General features: G+C 49.9%; 1 protein-coding gene across 3 annotated transcripts in view; it reads left to right on the top strand.

Moving 5' to 3' along the window:
• The window catches only part of LOC123367551 (nuclear GTPase SLIP-GC-like), an 85905-nt gene that overhangs the window by 38170 nt on the left and 24568 nt on the right, over positions 1–23167 (top strand). For all 3 annotated transcript variants that reach the window (XM_045011869.1, XM_045011866.1, XM_045011867.1), the window contains 7 exons: positions 295–522; positions 1790–1965; positions 7755–7773; positions 11299–11388; positions 12647–12752; positions 18953–19086; positions 21176–21337. In XM_045011869.1, the coding sequence (XP_044867804.1) occupies positions 295–522; positions 1790–1965; positions 7755–7773; positions 11299–11388; positions 12647–12752; positions 18953–19086; positions 21176–21337 (915 nt within the window). The remainder of the gene's footprint in view (positions 1–294; positions 523–1789; positions 1966–7754; positions 7774–11298; positions 11389–12646; positions 12753–18952; positions 19087–21175; positions 21338–23167) is intronic.

The raw sequence follows: 23167 nt of genomic DNA, 5'->3' as shown, positions 1-23167 counted from the left end.
AGAGATGCTGTTTAGCTCATGTGAAAGCTCTATCAGAATTGGAAGGAGGCTAGACTTCCTGGGCTCTATTCCCAGCTCAGACAATGACTCACTGAGTGTTCTTGCTCGTCCTGGCCCCTCAGTTTCCTCCTCTGTAAAATGGTAGGGAATGAAACTTAGTCTCACAGCACCCCCGTTACCCCCCTCCCCTTCCCCCCCCGGGTGGAAGGTTGTTCAATTAATTACTGTTCACAGATGACTTCAAGGTCCTATTACCAAACAGGGGCAGAATTTGACTTATTTATTGTGTTCCAGGCAGAAGAACTCTCTGACAAACTGGACCCCTATATCCGGAGTCAGAGTAACAAGAATGAGGAGGAGCCAGCACTGGATGAAGAGAAAGCTAAGATGCGACTCTGGCCGCTAATCAAATACGTGGAAGTGACGATTCCACAGTCAGACGTGATTCCGGAAGGTGTCATATTTATGGATATTCCTGGGACAGGAGATTACAACAGCAAAAGGGACGAAATGTGGAAAGAGGTGACTCACCAGCTCTGTGGTGTGAGGGAGGAAATTCTGATACATTATTTGGCTAGAGAGTGTTTAACCGTTGATTAGAATGTTACTATTCCAGTGTAATGAAAGAAGGAAAGCTCTAGAGAGGGCCATGTGCTCTGTGGCCTGGGAAAGGCTTTAGTGGAAAGAACAGAAGCAGCAGCCACACCGTATATTGAGGGTGCAACCCTGATATTAGCTAATGGTGCCTCCCAGCTTGGATCCATTGCTGCTCCTGGATTCCTGTAGCATCAAGGCCCCAGAGCGCCTTTCTCTAACCGCTCTTCACTAGGAGACTGAGATTTCTCCTCAGAAGTGCAGACCCTGCACTGATCAGCTCGACCTTTATCTTCTCTGCACTAGGGCTATCCCACGGAATGTCTACGCAGCAATTCAACACCCGCAGCTGGCCCCTGTCAGCTGACTCAGGCTCGGGCTGTGGGTCTGTAAAATTGCTGTGTTGATGTTCAGGCTTGGGCTGGAGTCTGGACTCTGGGATCCTCGCTCCCTCACAGGGTCTCAGAGTGCTGGCTCCAGCCCAAGCCCAAATGTCTATACACTTTTATACAGCAGTTTTACAGACCCACAGCCCAAGTCAGCAGACCCAGGCCAGCCACAGGTGTTTACAGTAGTTTCTGTGTAGAAATACCCCTAGCGGTCAGCTCAGAACCTCCAGCTAGCACAGTCCTGAGTGGCACACAGCTGAGGGGCTCGAGCTAGGGACTCAAGTCTGTAAATTGCTGGCACAATCCTGCAGAGACTGAGCACTCTGCACTGCCATTGCAGTCAGTGGGAATCCAGGGTGCTCGGTATGTCTCAGGATGGAGCCTGGCTGCCTCATTGCTTCCAGGCATAGGCGCCAACTTCTGCTCCCACTGTGGGTGCTCAACCCTGCCTCCGGCCCCGCCCCAACTCTGTCCCCTCCCTGCACCTATTTCGACTCCTTCCCCAAATCCCCACCCCAGTCCTGCCTCTTCCCTGCCTCCCCCCACCCCCAAGCGGCCGAACAGTTGTTTGGTGGCGGCCGGGCGGGAAGCGCTGAGAGGTAGCCAGAGGAGTGGGGACGCAATGCGCTCAGGGGGGAGGAGGAAGAGGTGGGGTCAGCAGGGAGGGGAATTTGGCTGCCGGTGGGTGCAGAGCACCCACTAATTTTTCCCTGTGGGTGCTCCAGTCCTGGAGCACCCACAGAGTCAGTGCCTATGCTTCCAAGTATAATCCTCTCTCTCTCTCTCTCTCTCTCTTCCTCCTTAAGAGCATCAATAAATGTTCAGTCATCTGGGTTATCAGCGACATTGAACGAGTTCTGGGGGGCAAAGCCCATGAAGTGCTGCTGACAGAGAGCATCAAAGCTTACCAAGGCGGGATGTGCAGTGACATCGCTCTGGTGGTCACCAAGTCTGATAAGCTGGAGCTGAAGGAATACCTGAGGTAGTGGAATAGACTATCCTTGGGCTTCAGGGACTGAGAGTCCTTCCCTTTAGAGACTTAGAGTGTGTCTGCCTGTCTTTCCCCTGCAGCCCCTCTGTAGCGGGTCGGACTCACCCCTGCGGCGCCTCCTGCTGGTGACTCCGGGGAATTAGCTCGTTGCCAGCTTTGGAGCGCCCTCTGCAGGCCGGTGATCCACCTGTCTTCTCCTGGCCCCAGTGTCCCTCCCAGGACCCCGGTGCCCCTTTAACTGGGTCTCCCCTTCCCAGGGGAACCCCCCACACACTATCCCCACTTTGCCTCAGTATTGGCCACTGCCAGCCATTCTCTAGCCCCACGTCCTGGGGCAGACCGCAGTATCAGCCTGTTCATCACTGGCAAGGAGGGTTTGGACCTGCTGCCTTGGCCTACCCCTGGGCTGCCCCCTGCAACCCCCAGTACCCTTTTGGCCTTGTGCTAGGCCACAGCCTGGGGCTTTCCAGGCTGGAGCTCCTCAGCCTGTCCCCAGCCCTGCTCCACTCAGGTACCCGGTCTAGCTCCCTGCAGCCAGGCCCTTCTCTCTCTGAATGCAGAGAGAGACCGTTTTCCTTCTGGCCTCCCTGGCCTACTTATAAGGCCCTGTAGCTCTGTTTGGGGCATGGCCCCAGCTGCAGCCACTTCCCCAATCAGCCCAGCTTAAAGCCCCTTCCCAGGGCTGTTTTAAAGCCCCAAAGGGCAGGAGCGGGTAGCCACCCGGCTACACCCTCCTTCTAGCTACCCCCTAGTCCATGTTCACCCATCAGCTTCTGAAGCATCTGCCATTTATTCTGGCTGGTGGTTTCTGACTGCAGTGTCTAACAACAGTACCAGTGGTTCTCAAACGTATATGATCGTGCCCCCCTTCTTTGTGTCTAGTAGTAATTTACGCCCCCCCTTCCCACACAAGTACATATAGAGATTAAAAATAAACCAACCTGCAACTCACTAAATATTAAAAACGGTGAGGCATTGATTCAGACAGACCCAACGATCCCTTGTAATAAGAACTAAAGCAAAACTGTGATGATGTTTACAACTAAATGCACACACTGCTTCCTAGCAAACGGATTAACGTACAAATGGCAACGACTTTGTATAATGCTAGGCAAGCTGAACAGAAATCCACCAAAATGCACAGCATCATCCTAGGACCTGATATGTCTGGAGGAATCAGCTTTGCTAGTTGTTCATTGCTGTGGGTAAAATGTGTGCAGTAAGGTGTTTTTTCCCTAAAGCATCTTGCACCTTGTAAGCTGTTGGTCGGGGCTCAACTCTCCGGCTGGCGGGAGGGGAGCCACACCGACTCGCTTCTTTTCTTCTGCTGGTCTTTTAGGAGTCACAGGGAACAACGTTAGACCGCCAGGCCCTCTGGTACAGGGGCTGGCCAACAGCAGTTCAAATAGGCCCAGGCCCTCTGGAGCAGGGGCTGGGCAACAGTAGCACAGATAAGCCCTGGCCCCCTGGAGCAGGGCAGGGCAACAGCAGGTCGAGTAAGCCCTGGCCCTCTGGAGCAGGGCGGGGCAACAGCAGTTCAAATAAGCCCTGGCCCTCGGGAGCAGGGCGGGGCAACAACAGTCCAGATAAGCCCTGGCCCTCTGGAGCAGGGCGGGGCAACAACAGTCCAGATAAGCCCTGGCCCTCTGGAGCAGGGCGGGGCAACAACAGTCCAGATAAGCCCTGGCCCTCGGGAGCAGGGCGGGGCAGCAACAGTCCAGATAAGCCCTGGCCCTCGGGAGCAGGGCAGGGCAACAGCAGTCCAGATAAGCCCTGGCCCTCGGGAGCAGGGCAGGGCAACAGCAGTTCAGATAAGCCCTGGCCCTCGGGAGCAGGGCAGGGCAACAGCAGTTCAGATAAGCCCTGGCCCTCGGGAGCAGGGCAGGGCAACAGCAGTTCAGATAAGCCCTGGCCCTCGGGAGCAGGGCAGGGCAACAGCAATCAGTCCCAATAAACCCAGGCCCTCTGGAACAGGGGGGCTGGGCAACAGCGATCAGTCTCCGTTAGAAGGTTCACAGGTTCAGACCCTCAGGCAGGGGCTGAACACAAGGCACCCAGTCAGTTAGTGGAAGCCCAGGCCCACAGTTAGGGCGGGGCAACAACACACAGAGGGCTCAGACCCTTCTACAGGGCTGAGCAGCAGTTCAGTTTATAGGCCCAGGCCCTAGCTCAGGGCGGGGCAGCAACACACAGAGGGCTCAGACCCTTATACAGGGCTGAGCAGCAGTTCAGTTTATAGGCCCAGGCCCTAGCTCAGGGCGGGGCAGCAACACACAGAGAGCTCAGACCCTTAGGCAGGGCTGAGCAGCGGTTCAGGTAAGCCTAAGCCTGAGCGCTGGGGAGAGGGGGAGACTGCCACCTGTGCATGGGGTGGCAGGGGGGACACAGGCCCACCCACTCCACTGTGTCCCAGCCCGGGGCCCTATTAGCGGCTAGCACGGCCGCTGGTCAGTGGGGTCCTGACCGAAACACACCGACATGGGCACCTCAGTGCCTATAGCCTGACAGGGGTCGGCTATCCCCGGGCTACAGTCCATCTCCCCCTCCGTGGGTACCTGCTCCTCGGTCGCCGGGAGGTCGGGCCAGTCCATCTGCATGGGCTCCTCGGGACCAGGGCTTGGGGGCAGGTCCGGCAACTCCTGCTGGAAGTCCGGCCCGGCTGCCTCCGACGGCTCCTCCGGGTAACAGCAGGGCGGAAGCGGCGGCGGCGGCGGCTCCTCCTCGTACCGGGCGGGAGGAAGTCCTGGCGGCTGCTCCGGGTTCCAATCCTGGGGATGTTCTACAGGTTCCTCTTCGTACCGGGCACGGGGCAGTGGGGGCCAGTCCGGATCGCCACCTCGGGTCCTGGAGGGTTCCCAGTCCGGAGCTCCCGCCGGCACGTCTGCTCGCGGCGGTGGCTGGCCCCTGACTGAGGTCTGGCGTTCTCCTTTTCTACTTCCTGTCCCGCCCCTTGACTTCCGGGGGGCGGGGACAGGAAGTGGTGGCTCAGCCCAGCTGGGCTTCTGGGGGGGAGCGCCCTCTGCTGGGCAGGAGGGGAGCCACACCGACTCGCTACACACCTCCCCAGAATACATTCCCCCTCCTGCACAGTTTGAGAACTTCTGGTCTAGAGAGGATGAAAGTGTAGGTATTTGTGTGTGTAATACTGTGCCCCTGGGGTGCTCGGCAGCAGGAACTGAACCTGTGATCTTAGGATTTAAACACATGAGACTCTACTGCCTGAGCTAAAAGACCTGCTTTGTAAGCCAAGGCTACAGCAAGCTACTGCACCCCCATGGCGCTGTCTGCACAGCCCTTGGGGGTGAGACTGCAGCACATGTAGCCACACCCCTGCTCACTCTGAGCTAGCTAGCTCGGGTGCCAATAGCAGTGAAGCCACTGCAGCATGGGCTAGCTGCCCAAGTACACACTCAGGCTCCCTGGGAAGCTGTATTTGGCACCTAGTCTGTGCCACAGCCTGTGCTGCCATGGCCTAGCTGCTAGAATGGACTATATGAGATAGAAATCTGGCTAGATTGTTGGGCTCAATGGGTAGTGATCAACGGCTCCATGTTTAATTGGCAGCCGGTTTCAAGTGGAGTGCCCCAAGGGTCGGTCCTGGGGCTGGTTTTGTTCAATATCTTCATTAATGATCTGGAGGATGGCGTGGACTGCACTCTCGGCAAGTTTGCAGATGACACTAAACTGGGAGGAGTGGTAGATACGCTGGAGGATAGGAATAGGATACAGAGGGACCTAGACAAATAGGCGGATTGGGCCACAAGAAACCTGATGAGGTTCAACAAGGACAAGTGCAGAGTCCTGCATTTAGGACGGAAGAATCCCATGCACTGCTACAGACTAGGGACCGAACGGCTGGGCAGCAGTTCTGCAGAAAAGGACCTAGAGCAGGGGTGGGCAAACTTTTTGGCCGGAGGGCCACATCAGGTTTCCAAAATTGTATGGAGGGCCGGTTAGGGAACTGTGCCTCCCCAAACAGCCAGGCATGGCCTGGCCAACGCCTCCTATCCGACCCCCCCTGCTTCTCACCCCCAACGGCCCCCACTATGGGACTCCTGCCCCATCCAATCCCCTGTTCCCTGTCCCCTGATGGTCCCCCCAGGACTCCTGTCCCATCCACACCCCATGCTCCCAGTCCCCTGACTGCCCCTGGACTCCCCGCCCCGACTGCCCCCCGCATCCCCATCCAACCCCTCCTCTCATTCCTGACTGCCTCCCTGGATCCCTGCCCCCATGTTCCCTGCCATTTGACTGCTCTGACCCCTATCCACACCCCCGCCCCCTGACCACCACCCCAAACTCCCCTGCCCCCTTACCATGCTGCCTGGAGCACCGGTGGCTGGCGGCGCTACAGCCACGCTGCCCAGAGCACCAGGACAGGCTGCCATGCCATTGCACAGCACAGAGCACCGGGTCAGGCCACGACTCTGCAGCTGCACTTCCCCAGGAGCTCACAGCCCCGCCGACCAGAGCGTTGAACCACCAATGGGTATGTGTGTCACAGGGGATTTAGGAAGAAACAGGCCATGGGATGAACTGTATTGCAAATGACTCTACAATAAGCCAGCCACCTTCACTCACCACCACACTGATCAGTGCTCACAAGTCCCCCACGTGTGGAATACACTTAGGGCCCATCACTCGAAGAAGAGGACGTTACTTACTGTACCTGGAGGTTCTCTGAGATGTGTGGTCCCTAGCTGTGTTCCACTACCTGCCCTCCTGTCCCTCTGCTTCGGACTTCACCCCAGTGCAGTAAGAGGAGGAACTGGAGTAGTGCTGACCTGCACTGCCCCTTACACTCTCAGTCAGGAGCACAAAATGACATACCACACATGCAGGTCAACAGACACTGCTTGGAAAAAATCAGGACTCAAGTGCATGGCGCGGATGTACACCTATGTGTGGAATACATCTAGGGACCACACATCTTCATGAACCTCCAGTACAGTAAGTAACCTCTTATTTCAAGGACTCTGGCCTCTTGAATCCCCTAAGTGATCTATCATTTAGGGGTTTGCTCCCCCTCTCTTTATAGTCCAGTAAGCCTTTGAAATGTATTCCCACACAAGGTTCCTTTCCCCTGCTGGGCGTGGCTGCCAGTCTGTCTGGTGTAGATTCCAGGCTGTCTTCTCCCTTGCTGGTGATTTTTACAATGCAAATGATCTCTTCCTGTAACCTCAGATACAAATGAATAGCCCATTGAATTGGACCCACCTGGTCTGAGATGTCGGCCTCTTTCCTTTGTCTGGAGAAAACGTATCAGTTTCCCCTGACGTGCCTGGTTTACACACATTTTAGTCACATATTTCTTGCCCATCTGTAAAGTTCTTTGTGGGTTGACCATATGTATGTACATAATGCAAGATTATTAATGATATATTACAAGCCACCTTTTGGATATATATCATGATGACAGTGTGTGAGGTGTAGCGAGTATGTCAGATCTGACATGAGTGACGAACCACCAATTCACTTCTGTGTCACAGGGGGTTAGGAACAAACAGGCCATTCTATGGTTGCTTTCTACAGTGATTCTTGCACTTTCCATTGAACATCTGGTGTTGGCCACTGCCAGAGACAGGATGCTGAGCTAGATGGACCTTGAGTTTGATCCAGTCTGCAATACTTATGAACTTGCTAAAGCCCATTTCCTATTTTCCAGACTGTGTATTGTCACCTTCCCATAACCCCCTGCACATAGTTATGTGCAAGGGGCATGATAGGATTTTTGACGTTTGCCAAACCTGATTAAATGTGTCATTTTAATTCTTTTCCAGGGAAAGAAAAGAGAAAAACGTGAGTATTTGCAGACTTTTAAAAAAAATAAGTTATAGTCTTAAAAATGAACTCTTCTAAAGATGGATGTTACCCACTAGGGCTGCTAAATACAATGGGGTGTACCTGTAAGAGGAGCTGCAGGGTTAATTTATAGTATCCAGGGGCCCAGTCCAGGTATCACCTGCTCACCCTACACATGTGAGGCCCCCATTTGCTTTGGGTGGGTAAGACAGTTTAGTCCACAACCAGGATAAAATTACAAGAGCTATCGGCATTTGTAGTTCAGGAAGGAGGTTGATCATCAGCTGGAATGGGGTAAATATCCTAAGAGAGGCCTGGTGCAGTGACATGAGAGCCACGAAGTCCCTTGTTCTCCTCCCATCTCTGTAACAGACTCCTTGCGAGTCCTTGGGCTAGTCACTTAACCTCTGTGCCCCTTAGCTTCTCCAGCTGTAAAACTGGAGCAATAAGACAGTCCCTATGCATGGGAGCCCTGAGAAATGCATGGAGTGAAAATTACAGATGCAGGCATTGTTATACTGACACATGAAGAGAAGGGAGTTACTTCACAAGTAGACCTTTAATCATTTTTGTTGTTCTTCTCTGGACTTTCTCCAATTTGTCCACGTCTTTCCTGAAATGTGGTGCCCAGCACTGGACACAGTACTCCAGCTGAGGCCTTATAAGTGCTGAGTAGAGCAGAATAATTACTTCTCGTCTTTCTTACAACACCCCGGCCATTACATCCCAGAATGATCACTTTTTTTGCATCGGTGTTACACTGTTGATTCATATTTAGCTTGTGATCCACTATGACCCCCCAGATCTCTTTCCGCAGTGCTCCTTCCTAGGCAGTCATTTCCCATTCTGTATGTGTGAAACTGATTGTTCCTTCCTAAGTGGAGTATTTTGCATTTGTCCTTATTGAATTTCATCCTATTCACTTCAGACTATTTCTCCATGTAAGCGGGGGAATGGTCCCGCCATTGTGGGGAACTTTCCTGGTTTTTACCCTACCCCAGTGGACTTGGCTACCCAAAGGATCTGAGTCCTCGCTCCAGCTCCCTTTACCCGCAGGCCAGTCTGACCTGGGGGATTCCCCTTCCAGTCTCCTGGGTGGCAGAGTCATCGTAACCCCGACAAGGCTGGGCCCAGCATTCCTGGGGGGCTTGACCCCCAAGCTTGTCCTGGTCACTTAGGGCAGGGGCTAGGGTGTCCCCACTCCGGGGTGCTCTCTCCGCACAGGATGCTCCCCTGACCCACTGATCGCTGCATAGAGCTCAAAGCAAATACAGTTTATTAAACAGCAACCGATTAAAACAATGAGGGGAAAATGGGAAAGGTTAAAGGAAAACCCGTCACGCCGCTCTGTGGGCACAGGGGAACCAGAAGCAGCATCGCTGGAACGTCAGGGCAGCTCAGTCTGTTCCTCACCCGTCCCAGGCCCTGGCCGTGCCGCAGGGATGCTGTGGGTCAGACACTTGCTCTGGCGGTGGCCACATGCCCTCAGGCTCTAGGAGGCAGGGCCCTGCTTCCCAGTGTCGCCCCCACCCCGTCGGGGTTATGATCCCCCCCAAGTCTGGCCTGCAGAACCTCTTCACTGGGGCGTCTCCCTGTGCTGGGCCCACGGCCTCCCTCACTCTCCCCAGCCACTCCCTGCACCCGGCTCCGGACTGCCCCAGCCTGCTTCTGAGCTGCTCCTCTGCCCCTCTGGCTCTGGCCGGTGCAGCTCAGCTTCCCAGCCCAGCTCCGGCTGCTGCTATCCCCTTAGCTCAGCCCCGCTTGCCTCAGGCAGCTCCCCTCCTGGCCTCCTGGCTCTCTCATTGGCCGGCCTGTCCTGTCAATCAGGCTGACATAGAGCATTGGCCTCTCCCCATTGGCCATGGGGATTGTCAGTCTCAGGATCCTGATTTCTCTTTTGCCCTTCCCCATTCCTTTGGTACTGGGAGAGGCCAGCCAAAAACCCCACTAAGTTTCAGTGGGAGGACAGCAGCCCCCTTACATCCGGTTCGTCCAGATAATTTTGAATTTTAATCCTATCCTCCAAAGCAACTGCAAACCCTCCTAGCTTGCCATTGTCCGCCGACTTTAAGTGCACTCTCTATGCCATTATCTAAATCACTGATGAAGATATTGAACAGAACCGGACCAAGGATCGATTCCTGTGGGACTCCACTCGTTATGCCCTTCCAGCTTGACTGTGAACCACTGATAACTATTCTCTGGGAACAGTTTTCCAACCAGTTAGGCACCCACCTGATAGTAGCTCCATCTAGGCTGTATTTCCCTAGTTTGTTTATGAGAAGGTCATGCGAGACAGTATCAACAGCCTTACTAAAGTCAGTGTGCAGAGGCGGTCAAAAAAGCAAACAGGATGTTAGGAATCATTAAAAAGGGGACAGAGAATAAGACTGAGAATATATTATTGCCCTTATATAAATCCATGGTACGCCCACATCTCGAATACTGTGTACAGATGTGGTCTCCTCACTTCAAAAAAGATATTCTAGAACTAGAAAAGGTTCAGAAAAGGGCAACTAAAATGATTAGGGGTTTGGAGAAGGTCCCATATGAGGAAAGATTAAAGAGGCTAGGACTCTTCAGCTTGGAAAAGAGAAGACTAAGGGGGGATATGATAGAGGTATATAAAATCATGAGTGGTGTTGAGAAAGTGGATAAGGAAAAGTTATTTACTTATTCCCATAATACAAGAACCAAATGAAATTAATAGGCAGCAGGTTTAAAACAAATAAAAGGAAGTTCTTGTTCACGCAGCGCACAGTCAACTTGTGGAACTCCTTACCTGAGGAGGTTGTGAAGGCTAGGACTATAACAATGTTTAAAAGGGGACTGGATAAATTCATGGTGGCTAAGTCCATTAATGGCTATTAGCTAGGATGGGTAAGAATAGTATCCCTAGCCTCTGTTCGTCAGAGGATGGAGATGGATGGCAGGAGAGATATCACTTGATCATTGCCTGTTAGGTTCACTCCCTCTGGGGCACCTGGTATTGGCCACTGTCGATAGACAGATACTGGGCTAGATGGACCTTTGGTCTTACCCGGTACGGCCGTTCTTATGTTCTTATGTTCTAAGATATACCACATCTACCTCTTCCCCCACATCCACAAGGCTTGTTACCCTATCAAGGAAAGCTATTAGAATCAGTTTACGTGATTTGTTCTTGACAAATCCATGTTGACTATTACTAACATAGTGCTGTTTCAAACACCACTATGTTAAAAGCACACTAGGAAACTTCTAGTCCACGCCAGCAGGGTCCACATGGGCCAGTTAATATGCAACATATTAGTGGGCTCTAGAAATCACATCCCTATAGTTGCCATTATTGGTTCATTTAGACAAGCCCTTAAAGATCTGCCCTAGATCAAACAGAAGTTCTGGGCTTGATGCAGAAATTCCTGGCGAAGTTTGCCCTGTGTTATGTTGGCAACCAGATTAGATGGTATCTGCTGACTTTAAAATCTATTAAAGCATTTTGGGAACCACCTATAGTACCTTTCATTGTCTTTCCAAATGTAGAAACCTGTAGAAACTGAACACGAAGCCATTTTAGAGAGGAACGCATTCGTGAAAGAGAAGAAAAGTGATGGAATGAAGAAAAAGCTCAGGGTAAAGTATAACACCGGATTTTCTAGTTGTTGGAAACCTATTCCTGTTGTCAGTAGCCCTCATCTTACTGCAATTCCTATTATATTTCAATAGTAAATGTGATGGTCCTTGGACTAACATTCATAAGTAAGTATTTTTCCATGAGATGTGATGATTTCTACATGGTCTCAACTATACTATAAAAACCTCAGTGTCAACACACAAAGTTCTAAGCCTTATTGAATTCTGGGGCCAGCTCTGTCTTGGCCTTCAGGAGCCAACTTCCAATGGGAGTTAATTGCCTAACCTTGTTAGGCACTTCTGAAAATCCCTTTAGGGAGCTCTCCTTTACCTTTAGTGATAAAAACATGTGTGTTTGGAGCTGACCATCCTCTGTGATTTGATTCTGAGTCATAAATAAGGAAGCCAGGCATTAAAGTCAATGTGCAGACAAAGCCAGGGCTGGCGCACCCATTAGGCGACCTAGGTGGTTGCCTAGGCACTAACATTTGGGGAGCGGCGGCCGGATGTTCGGCCGCCGCGGTCGTTGGCGGTATTTCGGGGGCGGGACCTTCCGCCACCTAGGGCGCCTAGGGCGCCGGCACTTGTGGACAAAGCTGATCCTTGATTCGTTGTTTGTGCACAGTAATACAGAATTAGGAATTTAAGATGCACTGTTTGTCTGCAGCACAAAGCATTCCTTAAACAAAGCCGGTAACGTAGGGAAAGAGGAAATGAGGCCTCAGAAAGGGAGAGAGATGAGCTGGGACATTGTTGAGGCAGACATTTCACAAGGCTGTTCTTGGTGGCAGAAGCTGCAGAGGAAGAGGCTCTTGCCCCACAAGGGTGAGAATGTGTGATGAGACAGAGGAATTGGTGAGACAGAGGAGTTTGCTGCTGGAGGGAGGGAGGGAGCACAGTTTTGAACTGGATCCTGATATGAATGGGGTAGGTTGAGGATACGGAACTGATTAAATTCACACTCACTGCACCACTTACTGGCTAACTGTAGTAGAATTCTGCAGTAACAATAGGACTTGCCAGAAGCTGGGAATGGGCAACAGGGGATGGATCACTTCATGATTCCCTCTTCTGTTAATTTCCTCTGGGGCACCTGGCATTGGCCACTGTTGGAAGACAGGATACTGGGCTAGCTGGACCTTTGTTCTCACCCAGTATGGCCGTTCTTATGTTCTTATGAATTTTCTGAAGGTGCTTCAATAACCCCACTTTTTACATAATCTGTGTGTGTGGGTGGTTTTTTTTTTTTTTTTTTTAGAGAATACTACCGAGTGACTCAGAAATTCTGAACAAGGCTGATCTCGTTTACACAGTCAGTGCTAAAGAATACTGGCAGGAGAAGCATATCACTAAGGAAGAGTCAGGTAACATGCAGTTGTTCTTTCAACATGAATTGCTAATGCGTCATTGCTCAGAGTGCTGACCCTGCATCTGCTGTGTGCAGCTCTTACTGGTGATGGGCACTCATCACAGATGCAGGAATTTGGTTGCAATCAGCATCTAAATGTGCAGATGCATTTCCCCAAACTGTGGGGATTATATTTATTGTTATTATTTGTATTACAATTACACCTGTATTACAGTTGTATTACAAGTGTAATTGTCGGGGCTCTGTGGTGCTAGGCGATTTACATGCACCTAATAAGAGACAGTCCCTGCCATAAAAAGCTGATGATCTAAATAGATTCAACAAACAAAGTGAGTGTCGCTGTCTGTTTTAATGGGGAACTGAGGCTCTGAGATTAAGTGACTTGGCCAAGGTCACACAGGGTATCTGTGGCAGAGCAAAAATTGAATCCACAGCTCTGAATCCCAGTGTACTGCAGACATAGAAATCTATGGGGGTTGCAGGTGCTTGGCATCTCTCAGGTTCAGGCCCTCTTCAATGACCATCTGAGAGCCCCATTTCTTGCTTCTCTTCCACCAGTGACCCCATCTTTCTTCCAGCCCAAACCTCTATAGGCCCCCTGTCCAGACCTTTCCCTTGACATCTCAGTAGCCCTCCCTTGCAGCCCCCACCATATGATGCCTTGTTGCATGGGACCCAGTTGTTCTGCTGGGCTGGTCCACTGCTGAATCGAGAATCCTGGCATCCTGGTGCCCTGAACGGGAGCTTAGCCTGCAGTGGAAGGCTGGAGAACCTTTACCTGTTAATGATCAAGGATTGGACTCGCTAAAGATGGCCCAGGGTGTTGTAAATTCCATGCCCATGCCCCAGGTTGGCTCCCTGCACCCAAAGGGAGGCATTGTCCTAAGGGGAAGCAAGTGCTATTACCACCAGCAGCCTTCGGTGGGGTTCCTGCAGGGAGTCACCTTCTCCATTGCATCCAGGGCTCTCCAGGAGATGGGGGCTGCCCAGGGAACAATGCCTTGGATTAGCGTATCCTACAGCAACACCACCTCTGCAGCTAGCACTGCCCCTGCATTGGGCTGCACTGGCCCTCTGGCAAAGCAGAGGGTGTGGCCATTGATGTCACTGCTGTGTGTGCTGTGAATCCCTGTCTCTGCCTGAGCCTCAGGGGGTATAACACTGCGACAGGCCCAGGGAGAGGACTTCATCCTTCAAACTACAGGGTCTCATGTCCTGAGTGCTGGAGGTTCAATACCCTACGTACCTGTCATTGCACAACCGCAACCTTTCTTGCCTGTCACACAGGCTGCCTGGAAACTGCAGGAGATGCGCCATTCACAGGACCCAGCACTACATGTGTTGTTGATAGCAAGGTTTAGCTCTGCTTCTTGGGCCCCTGTTTCTTCCTTGTGTTGCTTCCCCTTTTCCTCTCCCAGCGTTGTGTAGCTTGTACCTCCACATGCAGATCCTTGTTGTCATAAATATAAAGGGAAGGGTAACAACCTTTATGTCTGCAGTAACATAAAATCCCTCCTGGCCAGATGTACAGAATTGCTTTGCCTGTAGGGGGTTAAGAAGCTTGGGACCTGACCAAAAGGACCAATAAGGAAAGAAGATACTTTCAAATCTGGGGGATGGGGGGGAAGAGGTTTTGTGTGTGCTCGCTTTGTTTTGTCTCCCCTCTGGACACAGAGAGACACCAAACAGGTAAACCATCTCCTGAAATGATACATCTAAAATTACAGAACTTGTAAGTAAAGGCAAGGAAATGCGTTAGCGTATCTTTTGTTTTAGCTTGTGACTTTTCCCTATGCTAAGAGGGAGTTTTATTCCTGTTTTTTGTAACTTTGAAGCTGAGCCTAGAAGGGAATCCTCTGTGTTTTAAATCTGTAAAGTTACCTTCCATCCTGATTTTGCAGGTATGATTCTTTTACTTTTTTTTAAATAAAATTCTTCTTTTAAGAACCTGATATATTTTCAGTGTCCAAAAAACCCAGGGGTTTGGTCTGTGCTCACTTTGTAACCAATTGGTTAGTATATTATTCTCATGCCTCCCCAGAGAAGGGGCTGAAGGGGCTCGGGGGAATATTTTGGGGAAACAGGGACTCCAAGTGGCTCTTTTTGGTGGATTTTTGTCTAAATCACTTGGTGGTGGTAACAATACCATCCAAGGATAAGGAAAGGATTTGTGCCTTGGGGAAGTTTTAACCTTAGCTGGTAGAAATAAGCTTAGGGGATCTTTCATGCAAGTCCCCACAGCTGTACCCCAGAGTTCAGAGTGGGGAGGGAACACTGACACCTGACACCGGTCGTCATCAGGTTCGAACGGGGGACTTCTAGAGCTTAGTGCATGAGCCTTTGCCACATGAGCTAAAAGCCAACTGGCTGTTAGCTAAGGTCATAGAGTAGATTCATTTTCTCTCTCTCTCTCTAAGCGGTCTCAGGTGCCACTAGATGAGACAAAACCCCACACCCAGGAGGTGTGTTGGTTACACCTGCACAAACCAGCCACCGCTGCCCTGCTCAGATCTGCAGCAAGCAATTTGTAGGTCCCTTAGTTTCTGAGACACCAGCTTTTCCTGAAACTCTCTTGACTGAAACAATAGATGTTCTATAAATGGAAGATTCAGGTTCAAACTGAAGCAGCCTGGAGCTCTAAGCACATCATGACATGGGAATGGGGAGGGAATCATGGCACCCACCCCTACAGTTCCCCCACCCTCCACCTAGAGTGATAGTGCCAGGAGGGCCCCCTCTGCTCCCAGTGTGGCTGTGGCAGAGATTCACAGATGTGAGGGCCAGAAGGACCATTGTGATCATCTAGTCTGACCTCCTGCATAACACAGGTCATAGGACTGTGCTGGAGTAATTCCTGCTCCAAGTCCAATAGCTGGGTTTGAACTAGAGCCCGCCCATCCGAAAAAAATCCAGTAACAATACCAAGCTTTTCTACAGCACTCGATTCAAACATTTACAGTGAGCGAGAATCTACCACAAACCGTGGTAAATTGTTCCAGTGGTTAATAACCTCCGATGTTAAAAACTTGCACCTTATTTCTAGTCTGAATTTGTCTAGCTTAACTTCCCGCCACTGGATCATGTTACAGCTTTGTCTGCTAGACTGAAGAGCCCATTGTCAAATATTTATTCCCCATTTAGGTACTTAGAGGCTCTAAGTTAAACCTTAACCTTCTCCTTGTTAAGCTAAATAGATTGAACTCCTTGAGTGTATCACAATAAGGCATGCTGCAGATTTCCAAATGCATATTGCAATATCCAAACTTCCCATACTAATGCGATGTGGCTTCCCCAGGACCCCGCTGGGGCGGAATCGCTGGGGGAAGCGCACAGAGGGGCAGAGGATGCTGAATGCTCTAAGGAGAGACCCAGGAGGTGAAGCCGTGTGAGCTTCTTGCCCTGAAAAAGTCTGGGGAGCCTCCTCTCCCTTGGAGCAGACTGTCTCCAGGGCAAGAAGCTCACACGGCTTCACCTCCTGGGTCTCTCCTTGGAGCATTCAGCATCCTCTGCCCCTCCGTGCACTTCCCACAGCGAGCCCGCCCCAGCGGGGTCCTGGGGAAGCCACAGGGTCCTGCACCCCCACTTTGCAGTCAGACGTGACTCTCAGCCAGACAGTAAAACAGAGGTTTATTAGATGACAGGAACACAGTCTAACACAGAGCTTGTAGGTACAGAGAACCAGCCCCCTCGGCCGGGTCCATTCCGGGGGGCAGTGAGCCAGACCCCCACGTCTGCACTTCACTCCTCGTCCCCAGCCAGCTCCAGACTGACACCCCCTCCAGCCCCTCCTCTCTGCTCAGTTCCTTTCCCAGGCCAGGCGGTCACCTGACCTCTTTGTCTCCAACACCTTTAGCATCCCCTTGCAGGGGGGGGAAGGGCCTGGCCATTAGTTGCTAGGTGACAGAGGGTCGGCCAGGAACTGAGGGGCCCCCCCCAGAGTATTCAGAGAAAACATTAAGAACAGCCCCACTTTGTCACATGCGGTCAGTATATCTTGCAGTTAAAGCCCTTTGACTTAATAGCCAAGAGAGTCTACTTCTTCCCACCAGGCATGACTGCCTGATGCCCCTCTCCTCAGGAGCAGCGTGAGTGTAAACAAGAGTCCCCTCTGCTCTCTCTGTTTCTATTTGGATAGGTCAAGCCAGCTGCACTCTTCCCCTCCTGCTACACACAGAGCCCTCTGCTGGGCTGGAGTTCAGAGAGCCCTCCAGAGCAGTGGGGTTAATACCCCCCTGAAATGCATGGGGCAGTGCCCACCCTCACAGCAGTTGGTTCAGGCTCTGTGCAGATTCAGGCAGATGTTACTGAACCTGTTTCCAAGCTATTCTTCACAACTGTGAGAACTGGAGACTTTAATTTTTAAAAAGGGCTCCAGAGGTGATCCCGTCAATTACAGGCCAGTAAGCCTGACTGATTGAAACTATAGTAAAAAACAAGATTGTCAAGTACATAGATAAACATAATTTGTTGAGGAAGAGTCAACATGGTTTTTGTAAAGGGAAATTATGCTTCACTAATCTACTAGAATTCTTTGAGGGGGTCAACAAGCATGTTGACAAGAGTGATCCAGTGATTATAGTGTACTTAGATTTTCAAAAAGCCTTTAATAAGGTCCCTCACAAAAGGCTCTTAAACAAAGTAAGCTGTCATGGGATAAGAGGGAAGGTCCTCTCATGGGTCAGTAACTGGTTAAAAAATAGGAAATAAAGGGTAGGAATAAATGGTCGGTTTTCAGAATGGAGAGAGGTAAATAGTAGTATCCCCCAGGGATCTGTACTGGGAACAGTGCTGTTCAACATACTCATAAATGACCTGGAAAAAGGGGTAAACAGTGAGGTGGCAAAATTTGCAGATAATACAAAACTTCTCAAGATAGTTAAGTCCCAGGAAGACTGAGAAGAGTTACAAATGGATATTACAAAACTGGGTGACTGGGTAACAAAATGACAGATGAAATTCAGTGTTGATAAATGTAAAATAATGCACATTGGAAAACATAATCCCAACTATACATATAAAATGATGGGGTCTAAATTAGCTGTTACTACTCAAGAAAGTATCAGAGGGGTAGCCGTGTTAGTCTGGTTCTGTAGAAGCAGCAAAGAATCCTGTGGCACCTTATAGACTAACAGACGTTTTGCAGCATGAGCTTTCGTGGGTGAATACCCACTTCTTCGGATGCAAGTGAAGACTTGCATCCGAAGAAGTGGGTATTCACCCACGAAAGCTCATGCTGCAAAACGTCTGTTAGTCTATAAGGTGCCACAGGATTCTTTGCTGCTTCTACTCAAGAAAGAGATCTTGGAGTCATTGTGGATAGTTTTCTGAAAACATCCACTCAATGTGCAGCAGCAGTCAAAAAAAGCAAACAGAATGTTGGGAATCATTAAGAAAGGGATAGATAATAAGACAGAAAATATCATATTGCCTCTATATAAATCCATGGTACATCCACATCTTGAATACTGCATGCTGATTTGGTTGCGCCATCTCAAAAAAGGTCTATTGGAATTGGAAAAGGTACAGAAAAGGGCAACAAAAATGATTAGGGCTATGGAACAGTTTGCATATGAGGAGAGATTAATAAAACTGTGACTTTTCAGCTTGGAAAAGAGACGACTAGGGGGGTGGATAAGATAGAGATGTATAAAGTCATGATGGGTGTGGAGAAAGTAAATAAGTGTTATTTACTCATAACACAAAAACCAGGGGTCATCAAATAAAATTAATAGGCAGCAGGTTTAAAACAAACAAAACAACGCACAGTCAATCTGTTGAACTCCTTGCCAGAGAATGTTATGAAGGCCAAGACTACGACAGGGTTCAAAAAAGAACTAGATAAATTCATGGAGGATAAGTCCAGCAAAGGCTACTACCCATCATGGGCAGGGATGGTGTCCCTAGCCTCTGTTTGCCAGAAGCTGGGTAATGGGCCACAGCGGATAGATCACTTGATGATCAACTGTTCTGTTCATTCTCTCTGGGGCACCTGGCATTGGCCGCTGTTGGAAGACAGGATACTGAGCTAGATGGACCTTTGGTCTGACCCAATATGGCCGTTCTTATGTACAGTGGCGGTTAGGTCGATCTTACTTACATCACACAGGGAGTGAAATTTTTCACAGCCCTGAGCACCATGCTTAGGTCATCCTTGGTGTATACCAGGACTAACTCTGCCTCTCTGTGCTATTCCAGAGATCCCCAAGCTGAGAGAGTACATCAGGAAGATCTATCTGAAAGAGAAGGAGAAGCTGCTAATGGATTATGTGGCAGAGGCTTTCGGCATTGTCCTGTTGGCTGTGAATTTAAACTCCACAGGAGACATGGTGGTATGGCTGGAAGAGCTTTGGGCACTACAATTTGCATCACTCCTAGCACAGTGATGATGCAGTGAATATTGATAGTGATCAATGGTTCCATGTCTAGATGGCAGCCGGTATCAAGTGGAGTGCCCCAAGGGTCGGTGCTGGGGCCGGTTTTGTTCAATATCTTCATTAACGATCTGGAGGATGGTGTGGACTGCACCCTTAGCAAGTTTGCAGATGACACTAAACTGGGAGGAGTGGTTGATACGCTGGAGGGTAGGGATAGGATACAGAGGGACCTAGACAAATTAGAGGATTGGGCCAAAAGAAATATGATGAGGTTCAACAAGGACAAGTGCAGAGTCCTGCACTTAGGACGGAAGAATCCCATGCACTGCTACAGACTAGGGACCGAATGGCTGGGTAGCAGTTCTGCAGAAAAGGACCTAGGGGTTACGGTGGACGAAAAGCTGAATATGAGTCAACAGTGTGCCCTTGTTGCCAAGAAGGCTAATGGCATTTTGGGTTGTATAAGTAGGGGCATTTCCAGCAGATCAAGGGATGTGATCATCCCCCTCTACTCAGCACTGGTGAGGCCTCATTTGGAGTACTGTGTCCAGTTTTGGGCCCCACACTACAAGAAGGATGTGGATAAATTGGAGAGAGTCCAGCGGAGGGCAACAAAAATGATTAGGGGGCTGGAGCACATGACTTATGAGGAGAGGCTGAGGGAACTGGGATTGTTTAGTCTGCAGAAGAGAAGAATGAGGGGGGATTTGATAGCTGCTTTCAACTACCTGAAAGGGGGTTCCAAAGAGGATGGATCTAGACTGTTCTCAGTGGTAGAAGATGACAGAACAAGGAGTAATGGTCTCAAGTTGCAGAGGGGGAGGTTTAGGTTGGATATTAGGAAAAACTTTTTCACTAGTAGGGTGGTGAAGAACTGGAATGGGTTACCTAGGGAGGTAGTGGAATCTCCTTCCTTAGAGGTTTTTAAGGTCAGGCTTGACAAAGCCCTGGCTGGGATGATTTAGTTGGGTTTGGTCCTGCTTTGAGCAGGGGGTTGGACTAGATGACCTCCTGAGGTCCCTTCCAACCCTGAGATTCTATGATTCTATGATTCTATGATTCCCCTCTTTTCCCACTGCAGCAGTTTCTCTGCACTCTGCCTTCTCCCCGTTCCATCCCTGCTCCTTTGAACCAGGCCACTCGCTCCATGGTTCCTAGCAGGAAACAAATGCAAATCTGCTCCAGAAATCTAGTAATGAGCTGACTAGAGTGTAAATGCACCACTGCACCCTGATGGATGGAGCTGGAGCTGTTCAGCTATGTGCCATAGACCCTATACTGCTGACCGCTAATGGGGATGATTCTATAGTTCAAACTAGGGAGAGGGTCTATACTTTTTGATACAAGAGGCTCTGAGTTCTGTCCCTAGAGCAGGGCTAGATGATGACATGGTAGAAATCCCTGCACCCTTTCTACACTACAGCTTACTCCATTGGCAGCATCAGTGAAACTGCGTCAGAGCTGAAACATGCTATTTTCCCCAGGGGAGACACACCCACATTGTCCAAGGCCATGCTGTACTTGGCTGGTTGGGCTTTTTGATGATGTCACACCAAGCATTACCTCCCAAATGCTCACTGCTGGACCCATATCACTGGGGGACAAAAATGTATCCCTGTGCCCATTGTGTTCTGTGGGTGGGTAAAGCAGTGAAAGGAAGAAAAAGTTACAGAGATTCTGTTCTTTTCCCCCTATCTATAATTGACGTTTAAAACCACTACAGGGTTTATCTGCAAAGGCAGCCAAACCTTGTATCTCCCCTGATGCCCAGCTGTCACTTCCCCCTCTCCTTCCCGCAGCTCCCAGCATCATGCCATGCAAGGGCTTTGGTTCAGTACTGACTCAGAGCACCCCAGCTGGCCAGCTGGACTGGCGACACCACCTCTTCCAGCACAGTGTGTTCTCTAGATGCCTCCCATCTGGTGCTGACCGAACCCAGGCCTGTGCTGCGGTTTTTAGGGAGAAGAAATCTTGGTGTGTATCTTTATTTTGCCTCCAGCATCAGCTGTGCAATGATGTGTCTTGTGCTCTTCTGCCATTGCAGGATCATTATGAGCAGAGCGGCTTGGAAGGCTTTGTGAAGGAAAAGATCAAGGCTTTGGAGAAGGAGATTGAGAAATGTTTTGCCCAGCTGGAACAGCCTCTTAACGAAGGTGTGAAGAAAGCAAAATTATCTCACCAAAAAACGTTCTCTCAGCTCCTTACAGTGAGTAGCAAGTTCTTGACTTAGACCTCATGTGCACCTTTCATTCTCTGGCCAGCAACCACCTCCCCCTTTGCTTCCCCGTTGCTTATTAACTTTTGAGAAGTGCTTTGAGATCTGTGGCAGAAAGTCCTATAAGGGCTAAGAATTATTATTGGGTGTTGAGAGGATTAATTAAGGTTTGTGAAGGGCACTGGATGAAAGGCATCAGAGGAGACCAGCATATTATGGGCTTGATTCTGATCCTCTTATTCGCATGGAGTAGCCACTTACACCAATGGGACTCCTTGTGAGGTAAAGTGCTACTCGGTGAGTAAGGGTATTGGAATCCAGCCCCAAATTAATATAGGGCTCCATTCTGCTGCCTTTATTCGAGTGAGTAGTACTTTGCTCCCCTGAGTAGCCCTCAGTGGGATGACTTGCAGAGTAAGATGCTTCTCAACTTGACCTGTCTCACTGTAGTGTGGACACTTTCTACTGCGACAGAAGGGTTTTCATCCTGGAGTTAATCCACCCCCTTGAGAGGTGATAGAGAGGTCGAAAGAAGAATTCTTCATCTACCTAACAGTGCCAACACCAGGCTTAGGTCAGCTTAACTACATCTCTCAGCAACATAGTTATGTCAATCTACATTTTAGGTGTAGACCAGGCCTTAGTCTCTGTGCCTGTGCGCCTCATCTGTACTGTAGAGATAATAATCCTTCCTTCTTCAGTCTATTAAGACAGTAAGTGAGAGGGCAGGGTGTGCTTAGGCAAAATTCTGTATAGATCTATTCCACTCCCCTTCTTCCTGCACCTCAGCTTAGCGTTTTGCTGATGCACTGGCCAGAGCTCTATCTTTCCAGAAAGCATCACAGAGAGTCAGACCTGTCTCCTGTAACCTCTGGGGCTATTGAATGTAAAACCCTGATAAATGGAGGGTCACAGTTCCCAGTCATTTCCTGGGGAAGCACCGGACACTTTATTGATAAAACAAACATTGAGTGCTCACAAAACGCACGGTAAATCATATACAACACTGTAGTCACATTTGGAATACTGTGAAGAACATTTAAACAAAAGCTCTTAGACAGTAAATCTGCTTATACAGACTGTCCCCCTTTTGTTTCGGCTACAAACATTCCACTATAAGGTTTCAGGGTAACTCTGTCTGTACTTTAGCTCACACATCAAAACATATTCCCCTCTGATCTCCCCTCAGAGATGATTTCTCAGGGCTTGCCTACATTTAATGTGGCTTGTGTAGTTGTGGCAGAGCTCTCCCCAGCGCTCTAAAAAACTCCACCTCCACGAGGGGCATAGCTACCAGCGCTGGTGCACTGTCTATACTGGCACGTCACAGCACTGAAATGTGCAGCACTCGGGGGTGTTTTTTCACATCCCTGAGCAAGAAAGTTGCAGCGCTGTAAAGTGCCAGTGTAGACAAGCCCTCAGTCTTTGCAGTGTGACCGTGGTGTGTCGTGTGTGTCACCTGGACTCTTCAGAGCTCAAGAACACTCCTGTCAAACAGTTCAGACTCTGGCAGTGAACAGACACTCTGGGGAGCTCCCCAGCTAGCAGCTCCCAGCCCTTGGGGCAGTAGCTGACTGGTCCTCTCAGTTGCTGGTGAAACACAAATCTTTAGCCCAGTGGCTCTCAAACTTTTTTAGTGGTGACCCCTTTCAAATAGCAAGCCTCTGAGTGTGACCCCCTCTTATAAATTAAAAACACTTTTTTATATATTGAACCCCATTATAAATGCTGGAGGCAAAACGGGATTTGGGGTGGAAGTTGACAGCTCACGACCCACCATGTAATAACCTTGTGATGCCCAGAGTAACCTTGTGATGCCCA

This window comes from Mauremys mutica, chromosome 3 (genome assembly GCF_020497125.1).
Source record: "Mauremys mutica isolate MM-2020 ecotype Southern chromosome 3, ASM2049712v1, whole genome shotgun sequence".
Taxonomy (NCBI): domain Eukaryota; kingdom Metazoa; phylum Chordata; order Testudines; family Geoemydidae; genus Mauremys; species Mauremys mutica.
This window is presented reverse-complemented; position numbering and strand designations above follow the sequence as displayed.